General features: G+C 43.5%; 6 protein-coding genes across 6 annotated transcripts; 4 read left to right on the plus strand and 2 right to left on the minus strand.

The window, feature by feature from the left end:
- Window positions 1–1,604: 1,604 nt before the first annotated feature.
- Window positions 1,605–2,450, plus strand: SS1G_04564 (predicted protein; the record flags this gene model as incomplete). The annotated part of the gene is made up of 3 exons (XM_001594706.1): window positions 1,605–1,644; window positions 1,892–2,011; window positions 2,194–2,450. The coding sequence occupies 3 exons, from the start codon at window positions 1,605–1,607 to the stop codon at window positions 2,448–2,450; spliced, it is 417 nt and encodes a 138-aa protein (XP_001594756.1).
- Window positions 2,451–3,324: 874 nt separating this feature from the next.
- On the plus strand, window positions 3,325–5,277 carry SS1G_04565 (hypothetical protein; the record flags this gene model as incomplete). The annotated part of the gene is made up of 6 exons (XM_001594707.1): window positions 3,325–3,359; window positions 3,438–3,490; window positions 3,549–3,622; window positions 3,696–4,508; window positions 4,706–5,010; window positions 5,097–5,277. 6 exons carry the CDS (start codon window positions 3,325–3,327, stop codon window positions 5,275–5,277), a joined length of 1,461 nt encoding a protein of 486 aa, XP_001594757.1.
- A 710-nt stretch (window positions 5,278–5,987) lies between these two features.
- SS1G_04566 (hypothetical protein) lies at window positions 5,988–7,549 on the minus strand (the record flags this gene model as incomplete). Its single annotated transcript, XM_001594708.1, has 3 exons — window positions 5,988–6,163; window positions 6,227–7,233; window positions 7,293–7,549. The coding sequence occupies 3 exons, from the start codon at window positions 7,547–7,549 to the stop codon at window positions 5,988–5,990; spliced, it is 1,440 nt and encodes a 479-aa protein (XP_001594758.1).
- Window positions 7,550–8,685: 1,136 nt separating this feature from the next.
- SS1G_04567 (hypothetical protein) lies at window positions 8,686–9,220 on the minus strand (the record flags this gene model as incomplete). Its single annotated transcript, XM_001594709.1, has 4 exons — window positions 8,686–8,818; window positions 8,971–9,013; window positions 9,077–9,152; window positions 9,218–9,220. 4 exons carry the CDS (start codon window positions 9,218–9,220, stop codon window positions 8,686–8,688), a joined length of 255 nt encoding a protein of 84 aa, XP_001594759.1.
- A 1,938-nt stretch (window positions 9,221–11,158) lies between these two features.
- Window positions 11,159–12,867, plus strand: SS1G_04568 (pyruvate kinase; the record flags this gene model as incomplete). The annotated part of the gene is made up of 3 exons (XM_001594710.1): window positions 11,159–11,574; window positions 11,644–12,759; window positions 12,816–12,867. 3 exons carry the CDS (start codon window positions 11,159–11,161, stop codon window positions 12,865–12,867), a joined length of 1,584 nt encoding a protein of 527 aa, XP_001594760.1.
- Window positions 12,868–13,742: 875 nt separating this feature from the next.
- Window positions 13,743–15,292, plus strand: SS1G_04569 (hypothetical protein; the record flags this gene model as incomplete). The annotated part of the gene is made up of 3 exons (XM_001594711.1): window positions 13,743–14,377; window positions 14,439–15,171; window positions 15,251–15,292. 3 exons carry the CDS (start codon window positions 13,743–13,745, stop codon window positions 15,290–15,292), a joined length of 1,410 nt encoding a protein of 469 aa, XP_001594761.1.
- Between the last annotated feature and the right edge of the window lie 110 nt (window positions 15,293–15,402).

Here is a 15,402-nt window from a genome sequence, read left to right on the forward strand (position 1 = left end):
TACCTGTTACAGTCATACGAATGATTGCAGATGCTTGCATGATCGGAGTCTTTCAAAGAGGGGTTGGACATCGACAAGACGAAATTGGAGGTCTTGTACGTAATGATTTTATGTCCACAACGATCGTAACAATGCGAGTGCTTGAAAGAGGAATTATGGGCTTAAGAAGTCACCAACAGGTCATCGTCGTCGTAGTATACCGCATGTGTTCTGGAAGTTGTGTAAGCTTTTTGGCTGCAGTGCCAGGAAGAATTGTTACAATGCCATTGTCGGTAAGGGAGTACCGAAAATCCTTGATCTTTCAGGCAATTGAATACATTTCTCTGGCGAGATCGTTGCAGATCAGATTGATCAGCGAGTCTAGTGGCTAGCTGAGCTTCACATCTAGATGAATACTGTTCATCAGCTGTAATACCCTTGTAGATCTAACGGTAGTTGGAAGCTATTAATGCCAGCAGCGTTACTTGCAGCGTTACTGTTACATCAGAAAAGAAGAGGGGTAAGGGGCAATAAGTAGCATGCGGGGAAAAGTATTCGCTAATCCGCATTGAGCCGCTTGCGTTAGTTTCACGACGCGCTTCATACTGTTTCAGTAGCACAGCACATCAGCTTTAATATAACAAGCCGCTTAAATGTAAATGACTTCATGAACTCTCAGGAAAAAATCACGATGCTGCGGGGTATGCATTTATTTATCTCGAACATGATAGGATCAACATATCAGGTACATTTCTGGTGGATTTCGGAAAACTTGATATATGCATGCAATTCAATCTGTCTCTGCATCTCCTATTCAACGGATGAATCTGCAACATTAACGCTCGTCATGTCGTGTTAGTGCTGATAAACATGATGTATCTGGATGGAAATGGCCCTCCCCCCACGGTTTGCAAGTGATTTGTGTATGTGTATATTGGAATTAAAGCATTGAAACTTTTCAATGTTCTCTCTGGCCAAAGCACAAAGTACCTGACTTCCCATCCACAGAGAGGGGTTGGGCATCAAACTCGTGGGGTTGAGACTACATTTTTCTTTCTTTTCCTTTTGCTGCATGTTTTGGCTGGCTAGCTTAGGGAAGCTCGCACAGCTTTGATGGACCAAGTATAACGGATAATGGAAGGATATGATATATTTAAATTATGCAAGAGTATTGCTGGCTTGAGTTGAATAATTTCAAGTGAAAAAAATATATTTCAAAAACAAGGATGGAAAAAAGGTGGGTATATTGCAAAGGAAGTACCTATTACGCGATTACGATGATGTGTCGCAGTTCACTTCACCAGCGTGCAAGATATGTGGTGTAAACTTTAATCGAGAGTATGCAGGTATCTAGGGTACATCGCACGAAACTCGTTCTTCAAATATGAATGTCGTGGAGACAAAGCGAGCCCCTGAGCTTTGTCTCTCGTTTCGTTTTGTTGCGAGAAGTGCTCGAAGTCCAGGTCCATAGCATTATATAGAATCAGAATTTTAGAAGCTCAAAACTTAGGTTCTATGTTTTCTCCAAGTCTACGTTGCATCCAGTACTTGCAGCTTCCTAAGTACACAGTACATGCGCTACAACCAACCCCTAGATATTTTCTTCAGTCGAAGATACAGATACTATGGCTGGATCGTTATCTAACCCAGCCCCAGCATGGAATAGTATGTTCCGTTTATCTTTTACCCTTTTGAAAGTCTTGCTAATCACATTTCATTGTCAGATGAATATGATGCCAACCTCACCAAGCAAATCATCAATAGCCAACACATTTTGCACGTGTCTTTCCTTACGAAAAACACCGAGTATCCACCTGTTATCTCGTCGGCAAAATCATCAAATACAGGAACAACCCCGAAGTCTTGTATGTGCACGGCCATGTCCAGGAATCCGTTCTAAGGCATCTCAAAGAAGTTGAAGAGGGCGATCCTGAAATCCGCATCAGTATCGCAGCAAGCACGGCTCATAGTCACTATCTTGGCTTTTCGGGGTTCGCTACCGGTTTCACATTTGCCAATACCGCCCTCAACGGTACAGCTACTTTGATGAAAGTATCTGATGATAACCATGCCGAGAGAGAATGGATAATGAAGCATATCATCAATTCCCAAATTCCGGACGCTGGAATCAGCTTCGTCCCATCGGTAAAGATATAGATTATGTCTCTATCATCAAGATCACCCCTAACCCCAAAAAATCACACACACACGCAGTTCCTGCTGTACTGGGCTTAAAGTTCAAAATGATGTTGAGGACAAGAAGCTCTGCGGGCAACATTAGGAAGGTGCGATTCCGGTATGGGAGAAACTCGGTCAACCGATCTCCGGGTAGGAATAATTTACCAGAGGGAAGAGAGAGAGTTGCTCCGAAGTATATCACTGGTTTCATCGAGATCGAGAATATGAAGAATGAGTATTTTGCGCGGAAAATGGCGAGTAGTGATTATCCTTATGATTATCCCAGACATTGAGGCTGGGGATAGCTACTTGGAGTGGGTGACATTCATACGGAGGATACAGTTTTGGGAATTCCACTTTCGGCTATTGATTGGAATGATTTACGATTTTTTGACTATAATGCTGCATTCAAAATTAATTGGACTTATCTCAAAGAATAATCATGTAGTATACACTCAAGCTAGTATCTATCAATGTCAATCTCTGTATCCATGATCATCCAATCTCTAGAGATCAACATCAGCATCAGCTCTCCACCCCTCCATCCCCCAACAAGCACAGTAAAAGATAAATCACACAACACCACCATGACCACAATAGAGTAACACCAAACACCCCGCTTCATCAACCGAGTATTCTAATAGTTACACAATACCCCGCAGCTTCCATGCACACGATTTCACGACATACCCGTTAAACACCATTGGCTGCCACGATGCTACTGAGTAATCGGTTTGCATCTGAATTATTGTGATACCTGTCACAGATTGATGGGTATATCGACGATCCCCGCATCTTGACTCTTCAGGTGTTACTTGGGATATGTGTTGTCTGGTGGTGTGATGTTGATGTTGATGTGGGTGGTATGGTGGATATTTGGGTTGGTTTAGCAGCTGAAACTATTTTCTTGGGATTGAGGAGGAGAGCTTCTACCAATATTGTTACTAGGGTAGGGAAATGGGTGGCTGTGGCTTCTGTGGGAGGATGGTTTGTGCAATGAGGAGGGAGTTGTGTATATATCCTATCAAAAATTCTACCCAAGTGTTATGATTTTTCATGAACTAAATCACGAAGTTCTTTCTCAAGCACAAAGTTTTTGTATTGGCTCTTGGCTTTTATTATCTTAACAAGTACTAAGTACAAAGTACATTCAGTCAACAATCAGTCATGGCTACCGATAAGCTGGATTTCGTTTTCAAAAAGTACGTACTGGAGTTGATGAATGAGCAATCAATCATTGAAACTGTTACTAACCAACGAATTTTTCATCCTTGATATAGGATCGATGAGCTTGCTGCTGCTGTTGCCCCGGAGTATAACATCATCAATGATCGTAAGTTCAGCATCTGCATACACAACGGTGGAAAGTACACGTTCTAACCCGAGTATAGGACTCGCACCAGCAGTCAAGATCCCATCAATTTCATCTGACCGAAGCCCTGATGGACGCAAAAATGTAGTCGCTGTATGCATACACCCTCCACTCTTTTGAAATACTATTATCACCTTGAATTCTAACACACACGTCCAATTATTAGATGACGGATTTTCTAGAAAATCAACTAAAGGCATTACATGCATCAGTCCATCGCTATCCACTAGGGCCAGAACCCGACACCGACCTCCAACTCCCCGACATAATAATCGCCAATTACCCCTCAACATACGACGCAAACAAAAAAACCATCCTAATCTACGGCCACTACGATGTGCAACCCGCAGGAGACGGCTGGACAACCAACCCATGGACCCTCACTGAAAAAGAAGGAAAACTGTACGGACGCGGTTCTACCGACGACAAAGGCCCTCTCCTCGCCTGGCTCAACGCACTAGAAGCCTACCAACTAGCTAACATCGACGTACCCGTCAATCTCATATTCTGTTTCGAAGGAATGGAAGAATCGGGATCAACTGGTTTTGCGACTTTCGCATCATCGCCTGCTAATAGCCACATATTCGCCCATGTAGACGCAGCATGTATATCTGACAATTACTGGCTTACGACGCGCAAACCCTGTTTAACATATGGATTGAGAGGGATAAATTATTTCAAGCTGACGGTTGAGCATCCGGGGGTCCAGTTGCATAGTGGGATGTTTGGGGGATGTGTGTATGAACCTATGACTGATTTGGTGATTCTTCTGTCGAAATTGGTGGATTCGCAGGGGAGGATTTTGATTCCGGGGATCGAGGAGTTGGTCGAGGGGGTTACGGAGGAGGAGGTGCAGGAGTATGCGACGATTGAGTTTACGACGAGGGATTTTCAGGATACGATTGGGAGTCGGGCGAATATTTTTGAGGATCCGAAGGATACTCTTATGCATCGGTTTAGGTTTCCGAGTCTTACGATTGTGGGTTTATTTCTTTTTTTTTTTGTGTTGCACTTTTTAATGTTCGTATCTATTGGCTTGTTATCTCCTATTCCCACTCGCTTCCTCGTATTTCTACGCACAAATACCTCTCACCCCTCTCACCCCTCAAATCCCCCCCTCAAATACCCCAAATCCACCCACACAACCCCGACTAACCCCCTCCCTCCCCTTTATAGCACGGCATAACCGGTGCCGACTCCTCCCCCAACCAAACCACCTCCATCGCACCCAGCGTAACCGCGAAATTCTCCATCCGCACCGTCCCCTACATGGATCAAAACTCCATCACCAATCTCACAACCCACCACCTCATGCACGAATTCGACAAACTCAGAAGTAAAAATACATGTCGCGTGGAACTATTTGGAGAATCTGCTCCGTATTGGCTTGGGACATCCGATGATGCGAATTTTCGGGCTGGGAAGATGGCCACGCAGAGGGTTTATAAGACTGAGCCGGATTTGACGAGGGAGGGGGGGAGGTGAGTTTGATATTATTATTTTTTTGGTTGTGACTTTGGCTTTTGGCTTTTATCGTGGAAGGGGTTTTTTGCTAATGATTTAATAGTATTGGAGTAACGCTTGATTTACAGAATGTGTTGGGAGAGAAGAGTATTATGTTGTTGCCGGTAGGGATGTCTGATGATGGGGCTCATGGACCTAATGAGAAACTTGACAGGGTGAATTATATTGAGGGGAGTAAATTGCTAGGGGCTTATTGGTATTATTTTGCCAATCCTTATTCTTAGGTTATTGGTTTACGGATGAGCTTGAGTTCTTTTGTGTTGTGTGGTGTTTTATTATCACATCTTGATGATTAGGAAATTGTTTCGGAACCTCAAGTCAATGATATGTATATGAATGAATGAACATCAATATCCATGCAATTGAATTTCAAGTGCTTTCAAACGAATGTCCCATCGCTACTCGCAATCATTTCCAGATTCTCATATATAATCGTCAACGAGTTCCAAATACCAATTTTGAGTTTCCAATTTCTGCACCAAATACCCCGCTCCTCCACACTCCCACAACAAAATCCAGCTAGTTATCCCATTCAATACTTCTCAAACATAAAACTCGACTATTAATACATCCATTCCATCCTATAACGAGTACCGACACTCCTCTCATTTCAAAATCACACTTGTGAATTCCACACCACTCCATGAAACATGATATTACTCAAAAAGTGGATATAATCTCGGATCACTGGAGTCTTGTGTGTTATACAATATCACAGTATTCCACATTCCACAATATAAAGAAAATGAATTCAGCGTATACTAACACGGTGAGGTGATCAATTGGCATGAACTTGGTTGTGAACTGGTATATCATATCATATAAAAACCAAAGGACAATCAATCAAAGAGAAGATCCAAGGGAAATCTTCGTACCTGGTAATTTCATCATCATTATCATTACCATTGATCATTAAATACCCTATAATAACCACCTAAACAATCCACCCTAGAATCTCTACCAAGAACCTTCTAATGTTCTCTTTTAATTCCCTAGCAGCTGTAGAATTTCTCCAAAAATGCTCCCCGTTGGCTACCTCTTCATATCTAAAAGTCATCGTACTCCCTGGTTCTCTACTTTTGCATATCCGCGACAATTTTTCGGTCCAGCCTGTGAACCAATAGTTAGTGCCTGTTCTTCCGAATTCAGATGATGATTGATCACTTCACTTACGTTCAAAAGTTTTGGCTTGAACAAAAAGATCACCGGTTCCATAGAGGACCAAGGTAGGATCGACTGTGAACTTGATATCGGGCTCCATTTTGTGGTTTTGCTTTCCGAATAGAAGATTCGGTCTGAAACTTCCGATACTTGCTAAGTTATTGATCATGCCATCAGGAGGCAAAGGGGAAATGAGTAAGTAGGCAAGTTTCATATCATCCCCAAGGCTATCAGCAGGTTCGACTTTTCTATCATGAGTATGCCCATTCGAATTTTCCACATTCGAATCACTATCATGATCCCTAGGCGTCGAAGTATAGCTCAATCCTCTTTTTGGAGACCCGTGATGAACAAGAGACTTGATTCTGTCTACACTCTTTCTAACGTTTAATGGTGCATCCACGGAGAATGATCGTCTCACACCGGAACCACGTAGATCATGACTAGCCCTTCTAATATCTTCATCACCACCCATTCTAACTCCCGAGTTAGATAGTCGAGTTTTATGATTGGTCATCTGTTCCCCTAATTGTAGACTACGGCCTCGTCTATGGTTTCCCGCTCGGAGTAATGAATATCCAGTTTCAATTACCTCGTTCTGTTGATTAGCTAAGAATCGTGCTCGAGATCTTATGTCTGCGTATGGAGTACCAGAGATTGGCTGTTGAAATGGAGCAAGAATGGCAAGAAGGCTCGGGTCGAGATTAATTGTGATGAGAGTTCCATATGAATAGCCCGCAAGTAGTAGAATAGGAGGGGCTTCGAACCCTCCAAGACTCGACCCGGCAGACGTGTGTTTACCTGGAGAGCTACCATTTGTAATTTCCAATGGGCCTTGTGACTGAATAGGAGCGAGGTCTTGAATTTCGGGATCAGATTGTGTAAATGACGGTGGGCTGGACGAATACGGCACGGTAAGGTGATGCAGATAGGTTACGATGAATCCGATAAATGATATATAATCCTTTTGTTCAGATAGGGAAGACCATGAAGTATGTCCTTTCGAAGAGCCTGCACCACTAATGAATAGTAAGTAAAACTAGAATCCAATAATATTATAAAAGTTACATATAAGTACCGAAAATTGAAAGTCCCTACAACAAATCCCTCCTTCAAAATAGTAGAAGCAACCAAATCCACTACAGGATCGTCATAGCTCCCTCCCAAGGGTGCATAAGGATGCGCAACAATGGCAGCTCTCTTTCTCCAAGGTATAGCCTGGGAGAGAGAAGTAGGTACCAAGCATGGAGGATGGTAGATGCGACAATCAAGACTGGAATTATCGTGGATAGAGGGAATTGTGAAGCTTAGAGTTGGCGGTGGTAGCATGACCATTATGCTTCCCAAGGATGGACGATCTCATCCGATGGCTAAGTCGTATGAAATAATTTTTGGCATCATGAAATAAACTTTTGCCAAAACTATATAGGATGCCATTGATGCGAGGTAAGGTCGAGGTCGAGGATAAGTTTATGAAGTGTGGAGTATGATCAGGTACTAGGATTTAGGGCTGTTACCGGTTAATTTAGGCCCGCGCCGGCCTGTAGATCTCCCGGCTAGTAGCCCAAAAGAAATTACCCATCACCAAAATTCAATGCCAGCATCTAAAATCGCATTTACAGAGTATACATTTATTCGTATCTCGTTGATCCACAGTATCATTTACTTTGAAGTCCGTTGTTCTCTCGCTGTAATAATCTTACAATTTCCCAAGGATCGAAGTTATTCAACCAGCCCATCAGCTTTAACCTCTTGATTTGGTCTTCCGTAGGCCAGAGGCAATCATTTATCCCGAAGCATCATTTTTTGTCAGTCCTGAAAATAGGTATAGAGCTCGATGTGAGCTAGATATGAGGCCAAGTCTACAATCATGGAGATAGAGACGCATTTATAGCATTTGTGATTACCTAGAGTGTTCTAAATTGCCCATACATGGATGCAATGAGCTTCGAAGTTTTGTTGTTGTAGTCAGAGGAATTGACACTTGAGAGGGGTAACGAGTCAGCCACGGTGGATAATTAAGAGGCCAGGAAGACCGGGGAGACAGCAGAGAGTGGGGAAGAGCAAAGGAAGGAGAAAGAATGTATTCAAAGTCTGGAAAGAGGACTCGATTTCGGGTATTTTCGGCTGGTGCCTCGGAAGATGGATCAACAAGATGTGGAGATGCCCTCTGCAAGAAAATGTATATAGTCGGCAATACGTCTTCTGTATTTAAAGCTACATTTTCGTCCCCTCCCTTTGTCTGCAAAAGTATCCTAACTCATAGAAGAGAATACCACTGGTCAACCTTAACCATATCGTCCTTATATCACCACCCTCAGGCAGACATGTCCTCAAAAAAACGCCCAAAACTCCGTGGAATTTCTACCCCAATCGTTCGCCGAGCCGCAAGATGTCTGCCATGAAGTCGTTCCCTAGGCGCATCCGAGATGCATGTCCCCTTTCTCGCACATCGGTATCGAATGTCTGAATCATCTCTTCCTCTCGAAGAAGCCGGATGACCCTGCGATAGCTACCGATTGATCCATAACCCATTCACCAACTCCAAGATATTTCTCGATCCAACCATTGAGCTCTTTGTTTTCGGTCACATCTTTCTTAAGACTGGGTCTAGAGTCCCGAAGAATGGGAATTGTTAGCCTTCTGGTCCAACTTCCTATTTCACCGCCGGATCAAGAAGTCCACATGCTGCATCAGAATTGCAAGCTAATCATTTCGCAGTACGGTCGCAAAGGGAAGTATAGGGGTAAACACACGTTAAACCAGTTGATCTTTTCATACCAGCCAAGAATGCTGAGACTGTATCAAGAACGGTCAGTAAGCTTATCAGCGACCGCAAATAGGGAGAGGATAGTTACTTACATAGGACAGCATCAAATGCATAGTGAGTAAGTTTTCCGAGCTTTCCCGCGAGTCCAAATGTTAGTAAATTGAGGAACTGGGCTGATTAGGTTCTCATGTTCTGAAAGACCTGAAAACTTAAGGGGGGATGAACCAGCTCACCATATTTATCAGTCGAAGGGTTGAGATTTAAACGATTTTCGAAATGCTAATACAGAAATGCGAAAGGTAATAATCCGAAACTCGAATCTTATTTGGCGTGCGGAACGTTGAGTTGTGATTTGTTTGATTTGTTTCGTTATGGTTATGTTTTGAGCTGACTTTGAGTTTTGGTAGTCATCGGGTACCATTCACCGTCAAACATGCGATTACACTACCGGAGATCACCCAACACCGTGCGTTAAGTTGTGCCTTACATGCCTTAAGTGATGCCTTAACATGTGCCTCAAGTTGTGCCTTAAGGTATGCCTTACTTCGTGCTTCACTTTATGCCTTACTTCATGCCTTACTTCATGCCTCCAATCTTAGGCATAAGCGGGACAACGGAAGAAAGGGACAGCGGGAGAACGGACAACGCGTAGAGCGCGCAAAAGTGATTTTAGAGGTTTCAAAAGATTTTGACTTCGACAGCACCGAAAGAATGGCCGAATCCCAATCTAGCTAAGAATTTACTAGTTCTCCATTTGGTATAACCTACAGTTAGTCCGCTGCTGGACCTGAGTTTCTAAAAGTGCCCAGCATCCAGTTGTAAGGGATTTCACCAAAATGCTACCCTGCCAACGAATCAGCCAAGGGTACTTTAACACTTGGGTACTTGTTGTCGATTCAACATTCTGATGTGGGAAAGATCAGAGTCTCGGAAAAGAGTTCACCACTTTTTATATGTGCAGAGTACAAGTACGTGGGTGATGGAGTAGGTGAGGTGGACATGGAGGGGTAGACATACATACACTCGGTACATATACCCAGTACTCCGTAGGTAGGAGAATAAAAGGTACTGTGTCATTCTCTCCATCTTATTATCCATGGATAGATACATCCAGCCTTATTCCTCTGAACCTCGCTGCAGATTGAATATTGAGGGTATTGTCCATATTATATTATATTATACTATATTGTATCAATCATGTCAATCCATCTTGTCCTCCCTGCGAGATTACTTGGAACAATTTGCACCGAGTACTTCGCATATCGAAACTGACTACCTAGTAATACCTACTCCGTACTACCTACTACCTGCTACTACTAGTACTATCATAGGTTCACCATTCAGAGTACTCCGTATGTGACATTCATAAAAAAAAAACTCATTATCGTGGAGCTACTATCTTGCTGCACCTGCACCCTTAAATTCAACGTGTTGATGTGGGGTCAAAGCAGCAAGCAGCAAGCATCAAAGTGAAGTGGGATGGAATGGATAGGATATGGATGCTCATGGTGGGCTGGCTTGAAAATGAGGGGACGATTTGTTTTTTTAAGGGTATTTGTGTAAAAGGGTTCATGTTCCCCCTCCTTTCATCCATCAATTCTTCACAACACAACCACAAGGTCCTTTACATTTATTCTATTCGTTCTTCATTCTCAATTCGACATCCATTGGTAAAGTAAGTTTATATCTCATCTCCCTCCATTCTGTGTATCATCTACTCCGCGGGTACTTGGGTCTGGGTACTGGGGCTTTGGTTACCTGGCCTGGTTACCTACCTAGCTATTAACCTTGATAACTCCTGTGCTTGGTACTCCGTATTGATTCTCAGCTCAACAATTCCGCAGTATTGGCATTCTTGGGTTGTTTTATCATTGACCGTGTCTGCATCCAAGCAACACGGTGGAAGGGAACACAGTCCTACACAGTACTACCCCAAAATACACAAAATCCCTTGAATTTCTTCTTTCCCTTTCCAGCAGATACCCATCACTCTAAAGTTTCCTGTTTGTACCTTTCAAGACTTGAAATTCAACTGTTGGCCGTAATTTTAATTTGATCTTCTCACATTTCAAACTGACGAATGAAAAAGGTCCTTTGCAGTCGTACCAACCCCACCAAAAGGAATCTTACCTACAAAACCTTCCAACCTTTCCTCCCTCCCATAACTTTGAACAATGGCCACTGCAATGGATCACTTAAGTACTGGAACATCCAAGGTTTCTTGGTTGGCGAACCTCAACACTGAGTTCAAGCCTACCAAGAACTATCGCCGTACCTCAATTATTTGCACCATCGGTCCCAAGACCAATTCTGTTGAGGCTCTCAACAAGCTCCGTATCGCTGGTCTCAATGTCGTTCGCATGAACTTCTCCCATGGTTCATACGAATACCATCAATCCGTTATTGACAACACTCGTGAAGCTGAGAGAGTTCAAGCTGGTCGTCAACTCGCTATCGCTTTAGATACAAAGGGTCCAGAAATTAGAACTGGTAGCACAGTTGGTCATGCTGATATCCCTATCTCTATTGGATCAGAGATCAACATTACAACCGATGACAAGTATGCTACTGCTTGTGATGACAAGAACATGTACGTATAAGCCTCAACAACTTTACAGGCGCCTAGTTCCCATTGCTAACCTACTACGCCATCTCGCAGGTACCTCGACTACAAGAATATCACCAAGGTTATCGAGCCAGGACGTATCATCTACGTCGATGATGGTGTTCTCGCATTTGATGTTTTGGAGATTGTTGATGACAAGACCATTCGTTGCCGCGCAAGAAACAACGGAAAGATCTCTTCCAACAAGGGTGTCAACCTTCCAAACACTGATGTCGATCTCCCTGCTTTATCTGAGAAAGATCAAGCAGATTTGAGATTTGGTGTCAAGAACAATGTCGATATGGTCTTCGCCTCATTCATCCGTCGTGGTGAGGATATCACGGCCATCCGTAAAGTTCTCGGTGAAGATGGAAAGCACATTCAAATCATCGCTAAGATTGAGAACAGACAAGGTCTTAACAACTTCGCTGAGATCTTGAAGGAGACCGATGGTGTCATGGTTGCTCGTGGTGATTTGGGTATTGAGATCCCAGCTGCTGAAGTTTTCGCTGCTCAAAAGAAGATGATTGCTATGTGCAATATGGCCGGAAAGCCAGTCATCTGTGCTACTCAAATGCTCGAGTCTATGATTCTTAACCCAAGACCAACCCGTGCTGAGATCAGTGATGTTGGTAATGCTGTCACCGATGGTGCTGACTGTGTTATGTTGTCTGGAGAGACTGCCAAGGGAAACTATCCTAATGAGGCCGTTAACGAGATGCACGAATGTTGCTTGAGCGCCGAGAACTCTATCGCATATGTCTCTCACTTCGAGGAACTTTGCAAACTTGCCGAACGTCCAGTCAGCGTTGTTGAATCATGCGCCATGTCTGCCGTCCGTGCCAGTTTGGATATCAATGCAGGCGCCATCATTGTCTTGTCCACCAGTGGAGAGAGCGCACGTCTTCTCTCCAAGTACAGACCAGTCTGCCCTATCTTCATGGTAACCCGAAATGCCAGCGCATCCAGATACGGTCACTTGTACCGTGGTGTCTATCCTTTCCACTTTGCTGAGGAGAAGCCAGACTTCTCCAAGGTTAACTGGCAAGAGGATGTTGACAGAAGAATCAAGTGGGGTATCGCTGAGGCTATGAAGCTTAAGATCTTGGCCCAGGGTGAGAGCGTCGTCGTTGTTCAAGGATGGAAGGGTGGTATGGGTAACACCAACACGTAAGTTTTAATCACTGCAATTCGGCCCTCGACTTTACTGACACATCTATTACTAGTCTCCGTGTTATCAAGGCTGAGCCAGAGAACCTTGGTTTGGGACAACTTTAAAGAGTTACGGGACGAAAATAAGATATTACTATCATGAATCTTGGTTCAACTCTTAGAAACTATACACCCTAACCTTGCATTGAACCAAGCTTCCATGCTACTGTACAGCCTTTCGAGTTTGTACCACTATTGGTTTTATCATTCTTTCATGCTTCCAACGGTTATGATAATGAAACAAGCAAACCAGAAGGTCACGGATTGGGTGCAATAGTACAGAATGTACCGCCTTGTTAATAGAAGAATACCAAATGCTTTACGCCTACAAATGTGCCTTCTCAATGATGTTCTATCGATTTTCCTGACAGCAGTGATATTTTGATATAGCTCGATTCATCCTGAACCCTTTTTCTTTTCATGAAGTTTTCAGCAGTTGGACTTGGGATAATAAGAATTGGAAGGATGAAAAGTTACGATAGCCTGACAGCTCTCAGCCTCGTTCTCGCGCACGTCCCTCACAAGGCTGGCCTCATGTCTATCGCATGTGATAAAATACCATAGCAACTTGCATGACATATTGCTACCTACCTACTTAGGAATTTGTTCAATGGTTCGGAGTGGAATTACCAGCGAGCTTGATTCACATTCTTTACATGTGCTCATATCATTCAGATCATTCATACAACGATTGCAAATTCCACCCATTAGCTGCAGCTCTATCGAATTTCTATTACTCTTAGTGTTTCTCCGTTCCAAGCAGGCTAGTAGTACTCACGACCTTTACAATCGATTCCATCACTTCACGGCATCAGTGCTTAAACCATGAACACATTCTATACCTATTAAATATGCATATTTGAACAACGAAACATTGAATAATCTACCACACCTACGATATCATAAACATCGACACAAAGACCACGAACCACGAAATCAAAATGTCCCGCTCACGCAATTCATTCTTCAGCAACTCTTCGGGAACGAATGATCAGCAGCATCCTCTTCTATCAAGAGAATATAATTCGCACAATGGCATTAATCTGCGTGATCTCTCTCCTCCTTCAGCTTCTCGAGCCACGCCGAGTCCACCGCCGGAATTTTATAGGGACCTTAGATCCCCTACTAGTACAAATGCGAGAACGATATCTCCTCGACCTGTCTCGGAAGCAGGATCTGCGAGTAAAATGAAAGGAAATGGAAAGGCAAAGGGAAGGAGGATACAATTTGCTGCTCCTCCTCCACCCATTGCGGGAAGCGTTGTGGCTCTGGGAATGGGCGGAAAGATGGGAATAAGTTTAGATGGTAGTAGAAGTCCTAGTTTGAGAGGGAGTTTGGTGAGGGAGGCGAGAAGAAGCGTCGGAGGTTTGAAGTCCATAGGGGTTAGTGTTGGAGGCTCAGTACAAGTCGATACTTTGTTGGGATTGGAAAGGAGGGAAAGGGCTTTGCAGGCAGAATTACAAATGTTGTTGGATGCGCAGGGTGAGGGATTATTGGCAGGGTTTGGTGGAGGAGGTGGTGACATGAGAGATGGAAGTGGAAATAGCACGCCCTACGACGAGATCGTTACAACGGGGTAAAGACAGTCAAGGGGTTCGGAGTAAAGACGGATCACATATGCAGACAATTCCTGTTAGGCAACCGAAGAAAAGAACAATTGGATTAAAGGCAGCGAGGAAAGGATTATTAAGGGATATGAGTGAATTGGCGGATGTTAAAGGTGAGGAAGGAGATTTGTTAGGAGAAGAAATTGAGAGGAGAGAGATGTGTATTGCGAAAACAAAGGATTGGAAGATTAGAATCGAAGAGGCCAAGAAAGAAATTGGGGAATTCATCTCAGTGGACACAACAATTGCGGGATCGACTTCACTGGACAGAGAGAGAAATGAATCTACTCAAGGCAAATCCGAAGAAGATCGTGAGATAGCCGAGCTGCGGACTGAAGAGAGGGCTGTGGCAAACGAGATACGAGAAACGGAAGATAGATTGTTACAAATGAAGGCTCGAAAGAATTGGTTAGGGGAACGTATTAAAGAGAGGGTTAATCAGAGAGAATCTCGATTATCTAGTTACCGTGGAGCTCTAAAAGAAGTAGAATCCGAAGTCCAGGAATTTTTGACTAGACCACCAGCCATGGTATCGATCAGTATGGGAGATGAAGAAGGATTTATGGCGCTTCCACCTAAGCGCCGCACATTAGAAATTGCAGAAGAATGGTGGAATAAAGAGATAAATTCGTTGCAAGAACGGAAACTAGAGGTAGAAAAGGAGAAAGAAGCATTGGAGGATGGAGCAAAGTATTGGGAAGAATCCGTAGGAACAGTGATACGATTTGAGGATGAATTGAGGGAAAGTATGAAGAGTGGAAAGGTAGGCGATGTTGATAGATTAAAGGGACAAATTGGAAAAATGAAGCAGGTTATTGGAAAACTTGCTGAAACGGCAAAAGTGGCCGAAACTAAGGGCTGGAACTTATTGGTTGTCGCTATAGGAGCCGAATTACAAGCTTTTAGGCAAGAGAGAAGAAATTTTAAGGGGAGCATTGAAGTCTATGCCGTGGACGGGATTGATGATGAACATGATGGAAATGATGAAAATGAC

Source organism: Sclerotinia sclerotiorum, genomic scaffold (genome assembly GCF_000146945.2).
Source record: "Sclerotinia sclerotiorum 1980 UF-70 scaffold_5 genomic scaffold, whole genome shotgun sequence".
Classification (NCBI taxonomy): Eukaryota; Fungi; Ascomycota; class Leotiomycetes; order Helotiales; family Sclerotiniaceae; genus Sclerotinia; species Sclerotinia sclerotiorum.